This window comes from Peromyscus leucopus, chromosome 17, assembly GCF_004664715.2.
Source record: "Peromyscus leucopus breed LL Stock chromosome 17, UCI_PerLeu_2.1, whole genome shotgun sequence".
In the NCBI taxonomy this organism is placed as follows: Eukaryota; Metazoa; Chordata; class Mammalia; order Rodentia; family Cricetidae; genus Peromyscus; species Peromyscus leucopus.
The window spans coordinates 9432661-9452306 of NC_051077.1; the positions used below are offsets into that span (position 1 = coordinate 9432661).

The 19646-nt window shown below is 47.8% G+C and overlaps 1 protein-coding gene across 1 annotated transcript in view; it reads right to left on the reverse strand.

The window, feature by feature from the left end:
- Window positions 1-19646, reverse strand: part of Atp7b (ATPase copper transporting beta) — a 77465-nt gene that overhangs the window by 6354 nt on the left and 51465 nt on the right. The window contains exons 5-16 of the mRNA XM_028860942.2: window positions 17527-17688; window positions 15374-15450; window positions 13787-13961; window positions 12194-12427; window positions 11467-11558; window positions 10480-10607; window positions 10216-10370; window positions 9634-9768; window positions 6880-7074; window positions 5252-5434; window positions 3920-4073; window positions 656-799 (exon numbers count right to left, since the gene is read on the reverse strand). Of these exons, the coding sequence (XP_028716775.1) occupies window positions 656-799; window positions 3920-4073; window positions 5252-5434; window positions 6880-7074; window positions 9634-9768; window positions 10216-10370; window positions 10480-10607; window positions 11467-11558; window positions 12194-12427; window positions 13787-13961; window positions 15374-15450; window positions 17527-17688 (1834 nt within the window). The remainder of the gene's footprint in view (window positions 1-655; window positions 800-3919; window positions 4074-5251; window positions 5435-6879; window positions 7075-9633; window positions 9769-10215; window positions 10371-10479; window positions 10608-11466; window positions 11559-12193; window positions 12428-13786; window positions 13962-15373; window positions 15451-17526; window positions 17689-19646) is intronic.

A 19646-nucleotide genomic window follows, 5' to 3' on the forward strand; every position in this document is an offset into this window, starting at 1 on the left:
GGAAGTCAGAACAGGAACTCAGGCAGGGCTGGAGCCTGTAGGCAGGGGTGCTGCTTACTGGCTTGCTCAGCCTGCTTTCTTATAGAACCCAGGACCAGCAGCCCAGGGATGGTACCACCCACCATGGGTGGGCTCTCCCTCATTGGTCACTAGTTGAGAAAATGCCCTACAGCTGGATCTCACAGAGGCATTCTCCCAACTGAGGCTTCCTCTCTGATGACCCTAGCTTGTGTCAAGTCAGTACATACAGATATGTGTGTAATAACAATTAATGAAAAAGAGACCATGATGTTGACAGAGAGCAAGTGAGGGGGATATTGGAGGAAAGGGAAGGGAAGATGATGTAATTCTATTATAATCTCAAAAATAAAAGAAATAATTTAAAAAAAGAAGAAAGGGCCTCAAGAGAAGAGATCGAGTGAAAATACAGCAAGACAACCTGGAAAAGACATCAAATGAACAGAAAGGGAGGCTCGGTTTTCAAAATAAGAAGTAAGAGAGGAAAATAATGACAAGCAAAGGGAAGGGGAGAGAAGGCGAGCAAGAAGGAAAAGAACAGAAGGGAGGGAGGGAAAGGGTTGGGGGAGGGGCAGAGTAAGTAGGCCTCTTACAAAGCAGAGGAGTGAACTGTGTTCTAATCTCAGGCAGAGGTTACCATCGATAGCCACCAGGATGGCTGTCTGTCCTTTCATCTCGTGGTCTGTCATGGCGTCACTGATCTCACTGGAGATGGTTAAACCATTGCGCCTCATCCATTCCCGGTTTCCAATCAGCACAGAGAAGGTCTGGGGGCCTGTACCTATTCAAAAGAGACTGGTTATTCCTGGATAGTCCAGCCTCAAAATCAACTAAAACCCAGGGACATAGGACTGTTCTGAAAACTATAACCTCTCATGACACTCCTCTTGAAGGACCAGAAAGATACGAAGCATAAAGAACTCCACTGTGAATTAAATGCAGTGTTTCATATATTCTTCATGTGTGAAAATGCTGTTGGCACATGTAATGTCCTTACTTGCCACTACAGGTACCTACTTAATTTATGCGAATAAGAATTTTGCCTGACAGTGGGACCAAGTCCTGTGCTCATTGCATGAGTTGGCTGTTTGAAACCTGGAGCTTATGCAGGGACGCTTGGCTCAGTCTGGGAGGAAGGGACTGGACCTGCCTGGACTGAGTCTACCAGATTGATCCCAGTCCTCGGGGGAGGATTTGCCCTGGAGGAGGTGGGAATGGGGGGTAGGCTGGAGTTAAGGGGAGGGGGGGGGGGGGGGAGAATAGGGGAACCCGTGGCTGATATGTAGAACTGAATGGTATTGTAAAATAAAATTAAATTAAAAAAAAAAAAAGAATTTTGCCTGAGCATATGTGTGCACACCTGGCACTCATGAAGGCCAGATGTGTCAGATCCTCCAGAATTGAAGTTACAGTTGTGAGCTCCCGTGTGAGTACAGGGAACAGAACCTGGGTCGTCTGCACGAGAAGCAAGTGTTCTTAACAGCTGAGCCATCTCTCCAGGCCCTGATTCTTTTTGTATAGCATTAGGTCAGACCAAAGAATGTGTTGACTAGATTGTTTTCTGGCAGGATTAGATGATCCAAAGAGAACCAACAAAATCAGGTAAGTCTGTTTCTATGATACATATACACATTATTTTTTGAGACAGTCTTATATTGATGAGGGAATGAAAATATATCATATATATAGAGAGAACACTCTTTTTTGTTGTTGTTTTTCGAGACAAGGTTTCTCTGTGTAGTTTTGGTGTCTGTCCTGGATCTTGCTCTGTGGACCAGGCTGGCCTGGAACTCATAGAGATCCTCCTGGCTCTGCCTCCCGAGTGCTGGGATTAAAGGTGTGCACCACCGCCATACAGTGAGAGAACACTCTTATATATGCATCTAACAAAATCAATTACTACTCTATTCATGACAACCTAATAGAAACTCTTGCCTAGAAACCATGATGGTATAAAGAAGCAGAATGGGTTAAAGTCTCACTCAAAGTATGCTGATGTCTTCCTGCACGATGAGGCCCCTTCCCCTATCTGTGAAATACAATGATTTACAAAGACCTAAAGAAGTGACTCTCAAAGCTCTCTGCACAAAGGCCACACTGTAGGTCCTATGTGCTAAGAAAGGAATTCTCTTTGTTGCTACTTGCAAATGTTTGCACACTGTTATTGCTGCCTGAGAAACACCTATCTACAGAGATGTTTATTCCTGCAATTTGTTTCTATAAACATGCCGGTGACAGAAATTCCTTTTGGTGGGCACAGAGCTCAAAGGCCACCCATTAATTACCTGACTTATCAAAGCTGTAAAGTGTGTGTGTGTGTGTGTGTGTGTGCACACACACACACACACAGTACTAGACCTTTCCAAAGCACTACCTTGGATTTCTGACCACACATCAATAGCTCCTTCTGTCTCTTTAAATGCATGCTTGATTCTTGTTGGCTGGCATCTTCCATGACAATGTAGTCCAGGTTGGTCTTACACTCCTGCCCCCATCTCCCAAGTCCTGTGACTGAAAGCTTGCAGCACACCCAGCCTCTATGATACGCTCTAAAGCCATGGCTCCAGCAGCACAAGGGACTGTTCATCTGCCACCTTCTAGTAGTCTATGACCCTGATGCTTCTGGATGCTCTAATGGAAAGGTCACCTTAGGGACTGAAACTATTAAAAGGCAGCACATGGCATCTAATAACACCACCTAAATAAAGACCTTATCATTTGGCGAATCTGGCACTCTCTACCAGTTTAATGTAATGGCCAGAAAGTGACCTCAAAAAAAAGGGAGATGGCTCAGTGATTAGGAGTGCTTGCTATACAAGCTTGAGAACCTGAGTTTTGACCCCCAGCACTCACATAAAAGCCTGGCCATGTGAGCGTGCCTGTAACCTCAGCGCTAGGGGAGAGAGCAGAGACAGGAAGACCACTGGCCTAGCCCACAGTAGTGAGCTCCAGGTTCAGCAAGAGATCTTTCAAGGGATAAAAATGGACAGCGACAGAGCAGGACACCTAACATCCTCCCCTGGCCTCTGTCTGCACACACATAAGCATGCCCCCCCCCCACACCACACATACATGTGCACACTTATGCATACACCATATACACACAGGAACGAAAGAAGGGAGGCAGACAGGCAGGCAGACAAGGTAGGGTGCAGGCAGTGCCGCCCACCAGCAATCCCAGCACTCAGAAGTTGAGGCAGGAGAATCCCAGAAGTTCAAGACCAGCCTGGGCTACACAGTGTCTTTAAAAAAAAAAAAAAAAAAAAAAAGTAAAAATGAGAGTGGCATCTGCCATTGAGCAGTGTCTCTCTTCTAGGTGTGAGCAGACCATTCACTGGCTTTCTGTCAGCTCTGAAAACACTCCACATCACACTGGAGATCACCCGGATGGGAAAGTGACAGGAAGAACAGACGCAATGCCACCTGCCACCTACAGGAAGCTACAGGAAGGAAAATCAGTATGGAGTAAGAAATACGACACTCCAGGGAAGGAGGAGCTATGACTCCAAGTCCTATGCTACTTTGGCCCTTCCATAAGCATCAGAATCTGGAGGTGTCCGGCCAGGGATGGTGGTGTACACCTATACTCTCGGCTACCTGGAAGGCTGAGGTGGGAGGGTCACTCGAGTCCACAAGTTGGAAACTAACACAGCAAACCCCAATGCAAAAATAAAAAGCAAAGCAAAATACATTAAAAACATAGACGAATCAAAGCATGCAAGATAAAAAGCAGGCGTTCCTGGGGTAGGCAAGGCATGGAGTGCCCAGCGATGCGCCTCCCATCTCTATAGGAGGGGAAAAATCACACAGGTGGGTCTGCTGTGGTCTGGCTCCCCCTCTGCCTTCACCCAAGATAGCTCCAGCCACCAACAGATCCAGGAGGGACCAAAGTGAGGAATACCTTTTCCTGTGGGAGAGCTGCCAACCCCGTTCGGGTGACCGGTCGGATCACTGTGAGCCAGGATGCTTTCCACATTGCTAACTTTACAGCCAATTCCACAGCCCGGCACTGCCTGGAAGTCTGTGCAGTATCCGAGGGTCTCTGTTCCAAGTTCCTGTGGGAGCAGGAGAGCAGGACAGAGATGGGGGGCGGGCGTGGGGGGAGACAGTGAGAAGAAGAAAGAGGGAAGGAGGAGGAAGTAAAGACAAAGATGAGGAATTGCACAGCCATTGTTCCCTCTTCAGACTCAGTGTTGGTTCTCTACCTGAACCAGGCTCCCTAGGCGAATACCTCATGACCCAGCAGGCTGCAGATCCAAGAGAAAAGTCAATGCACCTCAGACCACACAGATGCTTCCATGTTGAAAGTGATCACACCAGAACAATGGCTAAGTGAGTGGTGAGTGAGGGCAAGGCTACTTTGCAGATGCCAGGCAGATCGTGCCCCACGTGTGACGCCCCGGGAAGGGATCAGAAGTGGTGGACGTCATCAGGACAGCCAGCAAGCGTTAAGTCTTCCTCCCGACCCATATGGGTAGACGTCAAACAGCAGTGTGTTGACCCCTTATGAGGGACAAGCACAGAATGAAATTCCTCAGACATCCCCCTTGTCGCTGTGTTTCTGAGGTACCCACATCACCCCGTATATCAATGATAAAGTTTTTGCTCAAGCCATTTGGACGCTGTCAGCAGAGTCCCCTAAAGCACTCCGCTGCCTCCATGTTGAATGTGACACAGAACCTGTTTTAGGGAAGACGGAGGGGTACGGTGCTTCTCTAAATCCCCCAAACTCAGGCTTTTCAGCTCACTTGTGTCCCCTCACCCTTGTATAAAGAAGTTACTGAAGGGGCTGGAGAGATGGCTCAGAGGTTAAGAGCACTGGCCGCTCTTCCAGAGGACCTGAGTTCAATTCCCAGCAACCACATGGTGGCTCACAGCCATCTGTGATGAGATCTGGCGCCCTCTTCTGGCCTGCAGGCATGCATGCAGGCAGAACATTCTATACATAATAAATAAATCTTTAATAATTAAAAAAAAAAAATTATTGAAGTACCCATCTCCCGTGCCTCAGACTTGGGTTCTCAGAAGGCAGAGGGGTCACGTCTCACTCATTCTGCCCTGAGACCAGTGTTATCCACGTGTTCCACAAATAACCACGACAGGGCCACCGCAAGCCCTGTCTACAAGTGAAGACCTCCTCCAAGGCAGCTGAGCAGGCAAGTGGGTGGCAGAGTAGGGAAGCCAAGGCCGATGAGAGAGGGTCAAGGCAATGCCAAGGCCAAGGTCTGCGTACCTCTTTGCAGTATTTAGTGACTGCCACGCCCAAGGGGTGCTCGCTGCTGGCCTCTGCCGTGCCCACCACCGCCAGGACCTTCCTGAGGGACAGTGTGGCCATGTCCACAAGCAACAGGAACCGCATGACTCTGGGGACTCCGTGGGTAATGGTGCCGGTCTTGTCAAACATAACAGTCTTGATCTGCAAGAACAACTCCATGTCAGGACTTAACATGGAGGCAGCTTTCACAGTCCCCATGTCTTAAGGCAGAGTTTCTCCCAACCTGCCGTGGGCAGGAAACTACTGTTACCTTCCTAACTCTGCAGGCGACAATTGCTACTTCCAAGAAACCAGTACCCATCTGCCAGTCTATACACCTTCACTGGACCTTACCTCTGACCAAATAGAGGGCAGCAGGTGTCTCTGTTCAGACCATAATGCAAGAGCAGCAGATACACTGTTTGGATTCCCAAGCTCAGTGGGGGCCCCTGCCTCCAGCACTGTTAACTGATCTTCTCCCTCCAAAGCTCCCTGCCTGCCCTAATCCACCCTCACTGTACGGCCAGTCTGACTTTTCCAGCATGCAACCTAGTGGCTCAAAGGAGCAACCTCCTCTACCATGTGATCCTTCAAGACTTTCGTAACTGACACACACAGCCCCAGCACTTTCTGTCACAGATTTTCTTCTAATTGTTTATTTAGTTTATTCAACAGGATGTCTCTGAGTGCTTTCAGGCTGAGTGCTGGGTCCGAACGGTGAAGAAAAATGCAGCAGATGTCATGGGGCTTATGATCAACACAGCTGCATGGTCCCCTCAGGTCCTCTTCACCTATCTACTATTTCACACCTGCAAACCCCCACTACCACTTTATCTGGCTAGCTCTTACTCAACTTCCCACACCACCAGCACGACCTACGAAGTTCTGAAGAGGCCGGGCCCCGGGACAGTGTCCTGGTGGAGTTGGGAGTCCTAATCCTCGGTCTTTGGGACACCTGCCCTTCCCACTGTGCTGTGAGTTCCTTGGAAGCTAGGAGCCAGGACTAGTGGGAGAACCTGCAGGTGCAGGGCTCACCTGCAGTACGTGTGTGCCAAAAGGCACAGAAAATGAACAGGAGCGCAGGCTGGGCAAAAGGCAGGCTTTTGGTTTTCTTAGACACAGCCTTACTAAGCAGCTCAGGTAAAACCTGAACTCACGATCCTTCTGCCTCAGCCTCCTGAGAGCTGGGACTATAGGTACGCACCACCCCACCCACCTAAACCAAGAGTCTTAATATATACTGTTGCTTTTCCACCCTAGTCACAGGACTCGGCTAATCCCAATGGTGTGAGCTGGCAACTTTGTTAGCAGCTGCAGGCTTCTGAGCAGGTTACCTAACCTCCTCCTGCTAGAGTCAAGACCTTAGGAATCACATCTACCATGTAAGATAGTCAGTGACTAGCCATGAAGCAGGGAATTGTACAACCGCTAACTGCTGCTGGGTTTGCATTACTCCCAGGCAGCCATGGCTTCCGACTCCAGTCGTCAACACTCATCCTCAGGCTTTCCTCTTAAGAAATAGTACAGAGATACTAGTTTCATAAGGCTCTGTAAAAGGTGTTATCCAAGTTCCCACAGAGGACAGCCAGAACCTGACAGGGGCTCACCTTGTGAGCCATCTCCAGGGGCTTGCCTCCTTTGATGAGGACACCATTCTGGGCAGCCACCCCAGTGCCCACCATAACTGCTGTGGGTGTGGCCAGCCCCAAGGAGCACGGGCAGGCGATGCAGAGCACAGTGATGGACGTCTGGAAGGCAAATCGGATGATCACCTCTGTCCTCGAGATATGCTTGCTAGGGTTCTGCAGAGGAGAGAAACATCAGATGGGGCGTTCAGGGAGGAATCTCACACTCAGACTGTCACAGGGGGGCAGTGGGAACTGAGAACACCACAAGCGGAGTTTAGGGAACATGACCGTATTCTGTGCAGCTACAGTATCAGAGTTGACCTCACTTCCTACTTCCTCAACTTTTTCCTATAGCTTCCCCCAGAGAGGCAAGGTGGGTCAGGAGCAGAGTCACGTAAGACTGTGATGGGGCACAAACTCACGAGTTAGACCACATGGGTCATACCCCAGCTCTGCTGCTAACTTCACCCCTCTCTGCCTCAGTTTCCCCGGGTAGAAAATGGTGATTAAAGTATCTCACAAAGGGCTTTGTGCTTATAAATGAGGCGATATGCACATAAAGAGACATCTGCACAGAACAGCACAGGCACAGCATATTAGAAATGACAACCACTGCATCCTCATTTTTGGCTTCCACATTATGATGAAAGCTTCAACAGCTCTCCAAAGAACCTACGTTCAGATGTTACAAGGCTATTTACCACTGTTTCCTTTCTGTAATAGCAAAACCTGGGAACAACCAACGGGAATCGGTCAGTTCAGTTATAGGCATAGTGGAGTACGAGGCAATTGTCCCGAAGATGATGCACAAGCTCCGTGTGCGGGCGCGGAAAGGTACCAGCGACACGGTAAAATTTGAAGGGCAGCGTAAGGACACGTGATATGGTTTTAGTCATGCTATTACATTCTCTGCCCGATGCATTAAGCACAGAAAGCTGCAAAGGGCAGCACTGGGGGGCACTTCTAACAGTGTTTGTTCTTCTGTGCATGTTTCGTTAAAGAAAACAAAACGGGCCTGTTTTACAGGGCGGCAGCACATAGTGAAATCACGACTTGCTGTCTGGGATCTGCACTCATCTTGCTGCATTTTCATAAAGGCTATGGCTGTCGGACGTTATTCTAAGAGCCGCCCCGTTCACTAATTACAATAAAAAGTACGTTTTCTGAATCGAGGAAACCAACCACAACTTCTTTACATCCTTTATCCTTTCATTTTAAAAGACACAATTCTAACGTAAGGTATATTGTAAGAGTCATTTAATGTTCATAGAAACCACTGTATTCACGTAAAAGGGAAAACTACTTAACAAATATGTGATTTTTAAGAGATAAAGATAATGTGGGGGTTTTTGGGTTTTTTTTGTTTTTTTTTACAGTCATTCTTACTAAAACCACACTTGGCATTGTAGTGGCACTGATAAACTTCTGGAAACTAACATGACACTCCTGCAGCAGTGATGACAGCATCTGAAGGAGACATGCAGCACCCCGTTGTTAGCACACACCCTGATTTTGCAAGTCCACACATGGGCCAGCAGAGAGCCACACACTCCCAACTCCCCCGACAGTCAGTCAGGCTGGGCACTGCTGCTGGCGATTCTAGGACCACATTCACAGGTCACTCTTCAGAGCACTAAGGGGCTTCTTAGATGCCACCAAGTACTCAGCTTAGACTTTTTCAACTTAAAATACAAGCCCTGAGGGAGAAAACTACATCTTAGTAAATGGCATGCACCATGTCTGACAGACCTTTATCTGCAGGCAGAATCTATTTTAAAAGAGGAAACAGGCTCCGTCTCTAGTTCTTTACTCCATGACTCTAAGCTAAAATAGGCACTGGCATGAGACAAGGTGGGATGATGCTCCGCTCACGGGGCAATTGGTGGCATTGGTGGCTCACTGGCTGTTCAGTCCTGGGACTACTGGCCTCTTAACTGTGGACCTACACGTGTCAGACTCACGTAGCGCCCCATCATAAAAACCACAGTGCCTTTAGCTAAGTGTCCTTGAGAATTAGCTCTTGTTTCTTAAGCACATGCATTTTTTTTTTTGAGGATACACTGTATTTTCCATTGGTTTTTGGAGATAGTGTTCTTCACCCACTTCTTAAAATTAGAAAATGGATATCCCCTTGCTCTGCTGTTAAACAAATGTTTAATTATCAAAAAGCTTTGTCTGTAATGACATATACCCTTTCAGTAACACTGAGAAGCATTATTGCTTAGGAAGGCAGGATACTGAAGCTGCTATCAGTAGATACAGGTATCAAAAAATACATTTTCCCTTAAACTCTAGCATAGTATTGTGCCATCAAAATTGTGGTCCGTTTTCTACAACATATGTCTTATAAACTCGGTAATGGCCAATAAACCCCTGAAGCATTCCAACCGGGAGTCAAACGCCGTCATGAACATTACCTTTGAGCAGAAAGCAAAGGGCACTGGTGTATGTGGGTTTCAGTGCCAATGATGGGACTCAGGGCCTTGCACATACTAGGTGAGTACTCTGCCACTGAGCTCTATTCCTGACCTTCGGTAAGCACCCTCAATAAAGACCTTCAGAAGTAGGCTGATTATCCTACTAGGACTTAGATTTTTCTACCAATAAGTCAAAGAAGCAAATAAAACAGAACGGATAACAAAGCCCAATCAATGAAAGACACAAAAGAATAGGGTTAATGGCAATAAGTTATTTAAAGCATGACAGCCATCCTGTCCAAGGCATCCGACTTACGGGGAAGTATTTCTGAACAACACCAAAATCGACAAAACCGATGACAATCCACACCACCAAGGTTAGGGTTGAAATGATGATGATAAATGGGACAAAGTATCCACTAAACCGGTCAGCCAGCTGCTGAATGGGTGCCTATGAAAATAAAGCATTAAGACCACAGGAAGTTACAACCCACAAAGACAGACAGGAGTAAGGTTTGGGTCCAAGCTCCCTCCATTACTACGTTTAGGAATCAATCTCTCCTCGATAATCGGTGGGTGGTGCTGTGAACCTTTGCGTTCATCTCCCCTTCTGGTTTGTTTGTCGTTTTGTTTTGAGGCAGAGTATAGTGTAGCCCAGGTAGTCTGGAGCTGGCCAAGGCCAAGGATGAGCTTGAAGTCCTGACCTTCCAGCTTCCACATCTGGACTAGCTAGGGATAAAAGGTCTATGTGGCTCCACCACTCCATTTTAGTCAGTGCTGGAGACTGGATTCAGGGCCTCTGGTGTGCTAGGTTGGTGGTCTACCCACTGAGCTAAATCTCCTTGAGATCATTTCTCAAAGGAAGGATTTCATTATGAGTTTTAAGTTTCATCATTACCTTGGACATCTGGGCTTCTTCCACCAACTTCACAATCTGAGCCAAAGTAGTCTCGTTACCCACATGGGTAGCTTTAATGAGCACAGAGCCGTGAGCATTTATAGAGCCAGCAATCACTATGCTCCCAGGTTTCTTAGTGACAGGCATGGCCTCTCCTAAAAAAGAGGAGACAAATGTCAATCACTCAATCAGCCCACTCAACATCACATGGACCAGTGACTACCATGACACCCACCAAAAAAAACATAAAACAAGCCACCTAACCTGTGATGAGGGACTCATCTGCCATGGTATTGCCTTCCAAGACTTTCCCATCCACTGGGAACTTGCCCCCAGGGACAACCTTGATGATATCACCTCGCTGCACCAGCTCCATGGGCACTTGCTCCTCTCTGCAACAGAAGACACCCAGATAGCATCCTCCTGGTCTATAAACAGACCGGGTCCTAGACTGACTACTGGACCTTTTACAGTTAACCCTATGTATCTGAGAGTTCTAAATTACCAGACACAACCAATCTTGCATCAAAAGTATTCAGGAAGAGGATTGGGATGTAGCTTGATGGTTCAGCACTTGCTTAGCATGTAAAGGCCCTGGGTCCCATCCCCAGTAAAACACACTCTCTCTCTCTCTCTCTTGCGCACATACATACACACACACACACACACACACACACACACACACACACACACACATATGGTGGGGGTGGGGGTGGCACAAGACCTGTCTGTACTCAACAGACACATATTTTTACATCATTGGCCTCTAAACAATACAGTGCAAAACCTATTTACATAGTATTTGCACTGTAAATGCATCATAGTTATTCTAAAGATGATTTAAAGCATGTAGGGGGATATCAGATTCTATGCAAATACTATTCCGTTTCAGAGGAGGAGCTTGAGCATGGGATGACTTGGTATCTGAGGATCCTAGAACCAGATTTCATGGATGCTGGGGGGTGGCTGTACTTGCTCCACACTGAGCGATGGAAAGGGGGTGGAGCTTGAGAGGGGCATGCGCAGCCGAAACCAGAGTTCCACTGCCATGCTCAGGGCTAGACTTTGCCCTAAAAAAGCAGGGGGCTGCTCAAGGCTTCCAGTACACAGCAGCCAATTCAGACACAGGACAGTGCCTCAGGGTAATGACTACGGTGCCCTGAACAGCATCATTCACTACAGGATGGACACTTGCTGTCGACTACGCAGATGACGTAGAAAGATCAGGCTCTACTGATGGACACAGCCCACCTGAGGATTAAGTTGTCCTCTCCAAGGGTCACAACTGTGGCTTCTGTGGCTTGGAGTGACATGAGTTTGGCAAGGGCTTCTGAAGTTTTGCTCTAGGAAATAATAAGCAGAATGTGAAATGAGAGCGGACTGTCCAAACCCGGGCTGACACTCACAAGCATGGGGTCAAAGGCGGCTGGCGCAAAAACACAGCCACCCCACTAACCACTGAGGCAGTCACGAATGCCCGCGCCACAAGGAAAACCCGGGCCATTGCTGCCGAAGCAGATCCTGGAGTTCTACCCCAGTCTGCCCAATGGCTGCTTTCTTTTGCCCTCAGTATAATTTCTTTAGCCCTCTTTTACAGGCTCCATCCCAATGCTGGGTTCGGCGCAGAGCTCTACACATCACCCAAGCCTGAGGTGGAGGTGTGTATTTCTACATTAACTACAATCCGTTTGGCACAAAGAGACCATGTGACCTCTGGCATAAAGTTCAGAGTTTGTGGCAACTGCACAATTACCTGAACAAAGGTTTTTCTAATTAGCCAGATTAGCTGGGATTTCAGAAGGAACAACCAACTGGGAGATTAGTGACTGCGGCCCCTAATTATATGGGGATTCAGATTCCTCTGTCATTCTCTATAGCGTGTGTAATTAGTAGTTCTCAACACATGCTGCCGATGCACTGAGACTCAGATTACCCGAAGGAATAGCTCTTTCCTTAACCTGTAGCTAGCTGTAGCTACCTTTGCCACATGCTCCAGCCAGCGCCCAAGGGCGATGAACACGAAGAGCATGGGGGGCGTATCGAAGAACGTCACGGGGCTCTTCTCAGCCTTCTCAGCCACTGCAACCACCAGGATGACCAGGGAGTAGGCGTAGGCAATGGTGGTGGCCAGCACGATGAGCACGTCCATGTTGGCTGCCTTGTGTTTCAAAGATTTGTAGGCTTGGACATAGAAGTACCACCCACCAAGGAACTGAAAGACAGGGAGGGAGGCAAGGGTTAGACAAAGAGGGAGCGTCCAGGAGCCCTCAGGATGATGAGCAGTTAGGTTCATGTATGGATCTGGCACCACTCTGTTCTTGGTGATTATTTGATACGGAGGACACACGCTCTGCCTCAGCCTCCTCCAATGGAGCATAATTTCTGGTCAGAGCACTACTGGCCACACAGAAGTGGATGAACAGGAATATGAGACCTTTACATTGCAGGTATGCCATGCAAATGTCCATAGAGAATGGTAACGATGATGATGATGACGACGGCTCGTTTCTATTGTAAATGGTCTCTAGAAAGAAGGTAAACCATGGCACATGACCATGATTCAAAAAAAGAGCCAGCATCTGTCCGTGTCTACCATAACCCACTTCCATTAACAAACATCTGTGTCTGTGTGTGCAGATGAACATGCATACATACACATAAACATACACACAGACACAGACACACACACACACACACACACACACACACACACACACACACACACACATGCTGTACTTGTGAGATATAGGAGAGATGCATGCCTAACTCCTGAAGACACAGCAGCAATACTAGAGAACAGGACTGAGCCAGATGAAGGTGTAATTAGTCATAATACCTTTCCCTTGACTTCTGTATTGCTGAAATTACAATAAGTGCAAAGCACATTTTCAATTAAAAAGAATCTAGGAAAATAATTCAGCCTACAAATGGTTACCCCTAAATAGTTCTGGTTTTATATGCCAAAACGCATACATGCAGACATTCCACAAAGCCTGCCGGTGTTAAATGATAATTTTATCCAAAGATGAAGACCATGGCTTTGCCTTTCAGGATAGAGCATTCAAGAGAATCATGAGTTCCAGGGACATTCATCTAGTAATTCTAACAACAAAGGTACACTAAATTAAATAATAAGCAAATCAGGGAAATGGGGACTTGAGGTGTGACTGAATGATGGCACACTGGCCTGGCATGTATGAGGTCCTGAGTCTTGTCACCAGTAAAACACACACACACACACACACACACACACACACACACACACACACACACACACACACACCAGGAACAGACAGGCTCACCAAGCTTACAAGAAGAGGGTGGTTGTTCTAACAAGTTTCAATCACTTACAATTACCTGTGAGGTCGACAGTGAAACCAGTTTTTCTCAGTTCTGGCATTTGCAGCCCCCCAGTACACTGCCTCCCTTCTGGTCATAAGACAGAAATAACAGCAGCTGATGCCCAGTGGTGAGGCAGCCAGTTTGCAGTGAAGTAGCTCTGGAACCAAGCTAAAGGGCTGTTGACACACTTGAAGAGCAGAGATGGTTTGCCCGGCTTTCCAATACTTACCTGGACAAAGGTACATAAGATGAAGAAGATGAGATTTAGAACGGACAGTCCTGGAATGATGTTGTGGTCCAGGACCATCGTCTCATGGGGCATATTGCTGGGGATTAACATGTAGATCATCAAGCCCATGACAGGGATGCCAAACACCAGGCTGCACAGGAAAGACTTTTTCCACCTGCAAGGCAAATCGGCAACACAGACACATCAGAACCACTGGGCACCGGTCCCAGGTGAGATTTAAAGATGGAGTAAAAAACAGCAGTGAGGCTCACCCCTTACACTACCACCAATCGACAGGGCCAGGCACTGCTACAAAGACGTTTGGGCTTAGCTCTGCCTTTGCATAAGCTGAGGCCTGGAAGATGAGAACTAGCTCCAAGGAGGCTAGTTACCACTCCTAGCCTACAGCAGCCCAGAGTTCTCTTTGTCATCTTACGCAGATTCCCCTCAAAGCAAGAAATGGATGGAAATAGTATTTTATTAGTAGAAGCTTATTTGCACATTCAATTTTTAAAGGACTATTTCCAATAAGAGTAGGAGATTAGAGAGGCTGTCAATACACACAACAGCTTAGAACCAAGCCTTCTGGGGCTTCATGGGAGCTACAACATGCACGATGCTCCAAACAGGCAGTATGGAACCTTCACTGAAGGGACTTTTAAGTTCTGTATCCTAATGTAGATCCTGCAATCCTGTGTGCTCAGGCTGCTGCCTGAGGCCGTCCAAGAGGCAGACCCTCTTGCTTCCCAAACTCCCACCAGACAGTCCCCTGCACCCTGGGCAAGCCAACTGGACCAAGCTACAGGTACTCCAAAAGCCCCAGAAGGACCCTCACTCCTTGCTGATTCCTTCACTTAACACACTTGTCTGAGTTGCAAACACTGGGTCTCCTGCTTCCTAGACCTTAGGCAGACCAGAATCTGCCTAAGCCACTGCCGTCATGGTTCACTCATTCTTTCCCAGCAGGGCCAGGAGTCACTCTAAGGCACTGTACTATACACAACAGTGGCCGTCTGAAACTATGAATTAACCTATATCTGCATCCTGGGCCACCCCCCTACCCCCACTTTGTGCTGGAGATTCTGGGGCCTTGTGCATGCTAAGCATACGCTCGATCACTGAGCTAAGTGTCCTTCCCTGCGCTGGCTGTTTCCTTTCCACTTAGCTCTGAGGACTGGCTTCAGATTCTACCGCTAGATCTTATGCAAATCAAGCCGAAGTAGACTGTAAAAGAAAGAGCCAACCTTCCCCTCCCTCTATCCCAGCTAAAGCACATCCAGCATGTCAGTCCCCAACTACAGGTGACTAAAATAATTAAAATTAGTGGAACTTGAAAAAAAGAAGACCTCGGTTCTACACTCATACTAGTGCATTTCAGGTACACTATCAAGCTGGGCAGTACAGACAGATGCGGCCAACAGCCAGAAACTTCTGCTGTACGGTCCCCGCTAATGACATCCCAGGTGGAAGGCAACCCAGGAAGCTGGGGTGGCTGGGCCATAGTCGAGCATCTTCACGAGCCAGAGTCAGTGAGAAGAGGATGGAGACTTAGACAAGGCTACCGTTCACCTTCTGGTTTCTACCTACTGTTTTATTTCCATCTTGTGGTCCAAGTGATGAGTGCTGGGATTTCTCTGGGCCAGGGAAGCACGGAAGCCGATTTCCTTGTGATTAAAAGAGACGGGTGGGGGAACAAGGGGAAAGTTACTGGTTAAAATACGCACAGGTGGCAAGCATTTCCGGCACTGGAGATTGAAGTCTCAAAGTTCCTCTGGTGACCTAAGGTTTGCCTCTCATCACTTCTGCGCCCCAAATCACTGCCAAAGCCTGTTCAGAGGTTCAGTTCTCTCTGTGCTGAGAGACTGTAACACCCTGCAGACATGACACTGATTGGCCACTCCTCTCCCTATTCTAAGTAAAGGCAGTTGGTATTGCCACACTAACTTCAATAGGCCCCAAAGCTGACCACGGTTGACTTCAAAAGATTCTCAAGCTGGAATTCCAGACGCCTTGTGGTCTGGTACTTCACCCATGCATGAGGAAAGCAAGGGCCAGAGAGAACAAGGATGCTCAAGTACTGGGTACAGTGTGGGTCTCTAGGCTTCAGGTCAATTAACTTCCTACTGTGTTCGGGGCCTCTCTACTTGAAGAGTGGCTTTCTCGATGTCCTCACAGACTGTACCTCCACCCTGCGCTTTCTTCAAGCTTGGCTGCCACCCCCTTCATCTGAGCATTACATCTCTGCTGCTTCTTGTGAATACACACAGGGAAAGCTGCCAGAAGATGTCTTCTCAGCATAACAGAGAGGGCCCAGAATGCTGGCGCCGAGCATCTCCAAAGTGAAATGCCATGGTAGAAGGGCATTCAAGGCCATAAAAGACAAATACTCTCCTAACGAATTCCAGCCTAGTTGTATCAGGAAAAGATGCTCCAGAGTCACAAGCCTGGAAACCAGGCAACAGTCCACTATTTCTCTATTAAGGACCGAGGTCCAGGAGGCTGCACCAATCACTGAGCAGGATGGAGGCAGCTAAGGGTATTAGACGTCCAAGTGGAAGTGAGACGTGTTTAAAGACTCCCACTGAGAACTCTCCTTCCCGTTCATAGCATCGTGGTGACTCCTTAGCCCCATGAGTAATATGTGGACACTAGTCTCTTAGATTTAGGGTACAGTAGAATGGGATCTAGTTGAGCGTGCTATCTTGCCTCCTGTGAGCTGGGTATCAGTGAGCAAGAACTTGACACCTCAGAGGCTCTATCCTCATTTAATGAACCGGTTGTGAAGTTAGTTAGCCTACTTGTATAAAAACATTAGCAGCATTTCCATATCCAAAAGATCTGTTGGGGCATACAACAAACACCTCTCTACATACACATAACCAAGGAAGAAAAACTTAAGGATAGCATGGCATTAAGTCCGCTGTAACATTTCATTTCATAAGCAATCAGTTTCACTAAATAATTAACCCTTACCCCTAGCTGCTACAGATCAATTTTACTTAGTTTGGACTGTCTTAACCCATCGCAATCACCATGGATGGTCATTCTCTCAAGGTCTGGTATAATATCGATATGAAGGAGGAAATGGGAGGTCTGTGGACAGACAGAGGGAGCGGGAAGAAAGTCAGTCATGAACCCTCTGTTTCCTGATGCAAAGATGACCACATTCCCCTACAAGCCTCACAGGGAGGTGAGCGTGGAATTATCTGCCTAGTGCCATCATGCCCTGAGTCTACACACACCTGGCACAGATGGAAATATTTTTTGTAAATGGCGATTGGGCAACTTAGCTCTCCACACCAGGTAGCCTGTTGTCAAGACTGATGATTTTCAGGACATATTTAAAACTAAAAGGGATGTCTCTTTCCTCTCATCTCTTCCTCTTAACAAACTGTCTGGAGTGTAAGATGGGCGCACACGTGTGGAAGTCAGGGGACGACAGCTGGTCTTGGGGCGTCAGGTCTTGCCGACCATGGGTCCCAGGAATCAAAGGAGTTGTCGGGCTTGCACGGGGAGCACTTTCACCTGAGCCCCCTTGCCAGCCCGGCCTCATCTCTTTCTTAGCCATTCACTGACAGACACTCTGCTCGGGCAACCTGTTAACCTTCTTCAATTGTTTAAGCGACCTTACTACTCTTTGGAAAAGTCGATAGCTTTTAGATGCCTTTTTAATTCGGCTTAACTACCTTTCTTCAACGATTTGTAAAAGTGGTCACAAAGTTTTTACAGGAATTAACTACCTCAATAATCTTGATGATATCCCGTGGACCGATGATTTCAGGATCAAACTTCACATGGGCTTTGTTGGTAGCAAGGGCCACAGAGGCATAAGTGATACCATTTGTCCTCGTGAGCTTGGACTCTATGTTGTGAACACAGGAAGCACAGGTCATCCCTGTGATCTGCAAGACAAGAGGGCAAAAAATCCCAGGACTGAGAGGAGCCTCTCCAACGGACCTCAGGGCAGTCACAGCCGCCTCCACAGTTTCTTCCCAGGACACTGGACTCCTACTCCTAAATCCATGTGCAAGATTCTCTCCCTATCAGTGTCCAGTGGCTTCAGTGACTTCCCTCCAATTCCGTAATAGGCAGTGGCAATCATTCAGCCAATGGCTGCAGACCAAGGACTGGCCTTTGGCTTTCTAAGAATGAGCTTTTGGGAAACACGCTACATTGTGTTTTCTCACCAGCAACACCGCAGCAGTCACTGCACATCAAGTATACGGAAGTGCACCTTTGCACAACCTTTGGAACTCTTTAAGTGTCCCTGACACCTGGACCTTTATCTGGACCCTCTGTTCTGGTGCTCCGCTGGCTCCAAAGGAGACAATGACAGTGCCACATCGTCAAGAGAACGGGATTTAAACATTGACTGGCGGAGGGGGTAGGATATGAGCGGCTCCTAAAACATGGGGAGAGGGTGTGGACAGATGACAGTAAGGATAGCCAGAGGGAAAAATCAAAAGGCAGCCTAGCAGGAGATGTTCAGGAAGTCGGTAGCAGTCAGGTCTGGCAGGGCACTGGGTGCACGAGGAGGAGGAGGACAACGACGACAGTCTGAAGCACTGGCTGGACCCACGGCATGAAGGTGTGCACTCAGCAAAAAGTGTGGCTACGCTGGCGGCTGATGCAAAGCGACCGGAAAGGTGATGACCATCAAGTCAATGTGATCGGAACTGCACTTCCAAGTGTGCAGCAGAATTCCAGAACGCATGCCCCATGAGCCACGAGAGATCCATTTGGAATTAGGGAGCAAGAAGGGACTTCACCTGTCACTGACAGGCTCAACAGTCAGCTCGGCGTGGCACCCAAGGACAGGACAAGAAAGGCAGGGCCGCCAGGCAACAGCGCCCTGCCCTCAGTGCTGCACTGACAGACACCTAACAAGTCCACAGGTATTTCACTGGAACACTTAAGCTCTCCTTCATTTTTGCAATAATGATTTTATTACACACTTGCAACATGCCTTAGGCACTCTCTCATTCTCATCAGGCCTAGGAGGGAGGCCTCTAGCCTGAAGCAGGCTAGACAGGCTTACTAACCTGTGCATCGTCTCACACCAGTGAGGGGTAGTGCTGAAGCCTGAACCCTGAAAACCTGGCTCCAGGGTCTACGCCGAGTAGCTGTGGTCTGCACAGTGAGGCAAGATGTTGGAAACCCAGCTAACAAATGTCCCAGCAGCGAAAGGGCAAGAGTTTTTAACTATGGCACCTCTGCCATACCCTTGTGTCCTGGGACCCTGAAAAACTTATCTAACATATCTAACATATCAGATGGCCCAGACTACAAATTAAGTGCAAATGTTCTAGGTTGGGGTATAACTCAGAGGCAGAGCACACGCCTAGCCTGTGCAAACAAATAAACAGATACAGAAGTACACACAGAATGTTCAACTGGTGCGGTAGCATAGACCTTTAACCCCAGCACTCGGGAGGCAGAAGCAGGCAGGTCTCTGTGAGTTTGAGGCCAGCCCGGTCTACACAGCAAGCTCCAGGCCAGCCATGGCTGCATAGTGAAACCTTGTTTAAAGGGCACGAGGGCTAGCTTAAGAAAAGAAGGCTACAGTGAAGCACATTGCTTGAAAGAGTTCTCACTTTTCCCGATTTCTATTTATTTATTGACTTGTGTGTGTTCATGAATCTGGGAATGCACTTTCCAAGGCCTACATGTGGAGGTCAGAGAACAGTTTGTGGGAGTTGGTTCTCTACTCTCACTATATAGGTTTTGGGGATCAAACACAGGTCTTAGGCTTGGTAGCAAGCACGCTTAGCCACGGTACCTGTTGCTGGCCATATTTAGTTATTTTCTGTTTGTGTATGTATGCATGGTGTACCTGTGTGAGTGGAAAACATAGGTTGAC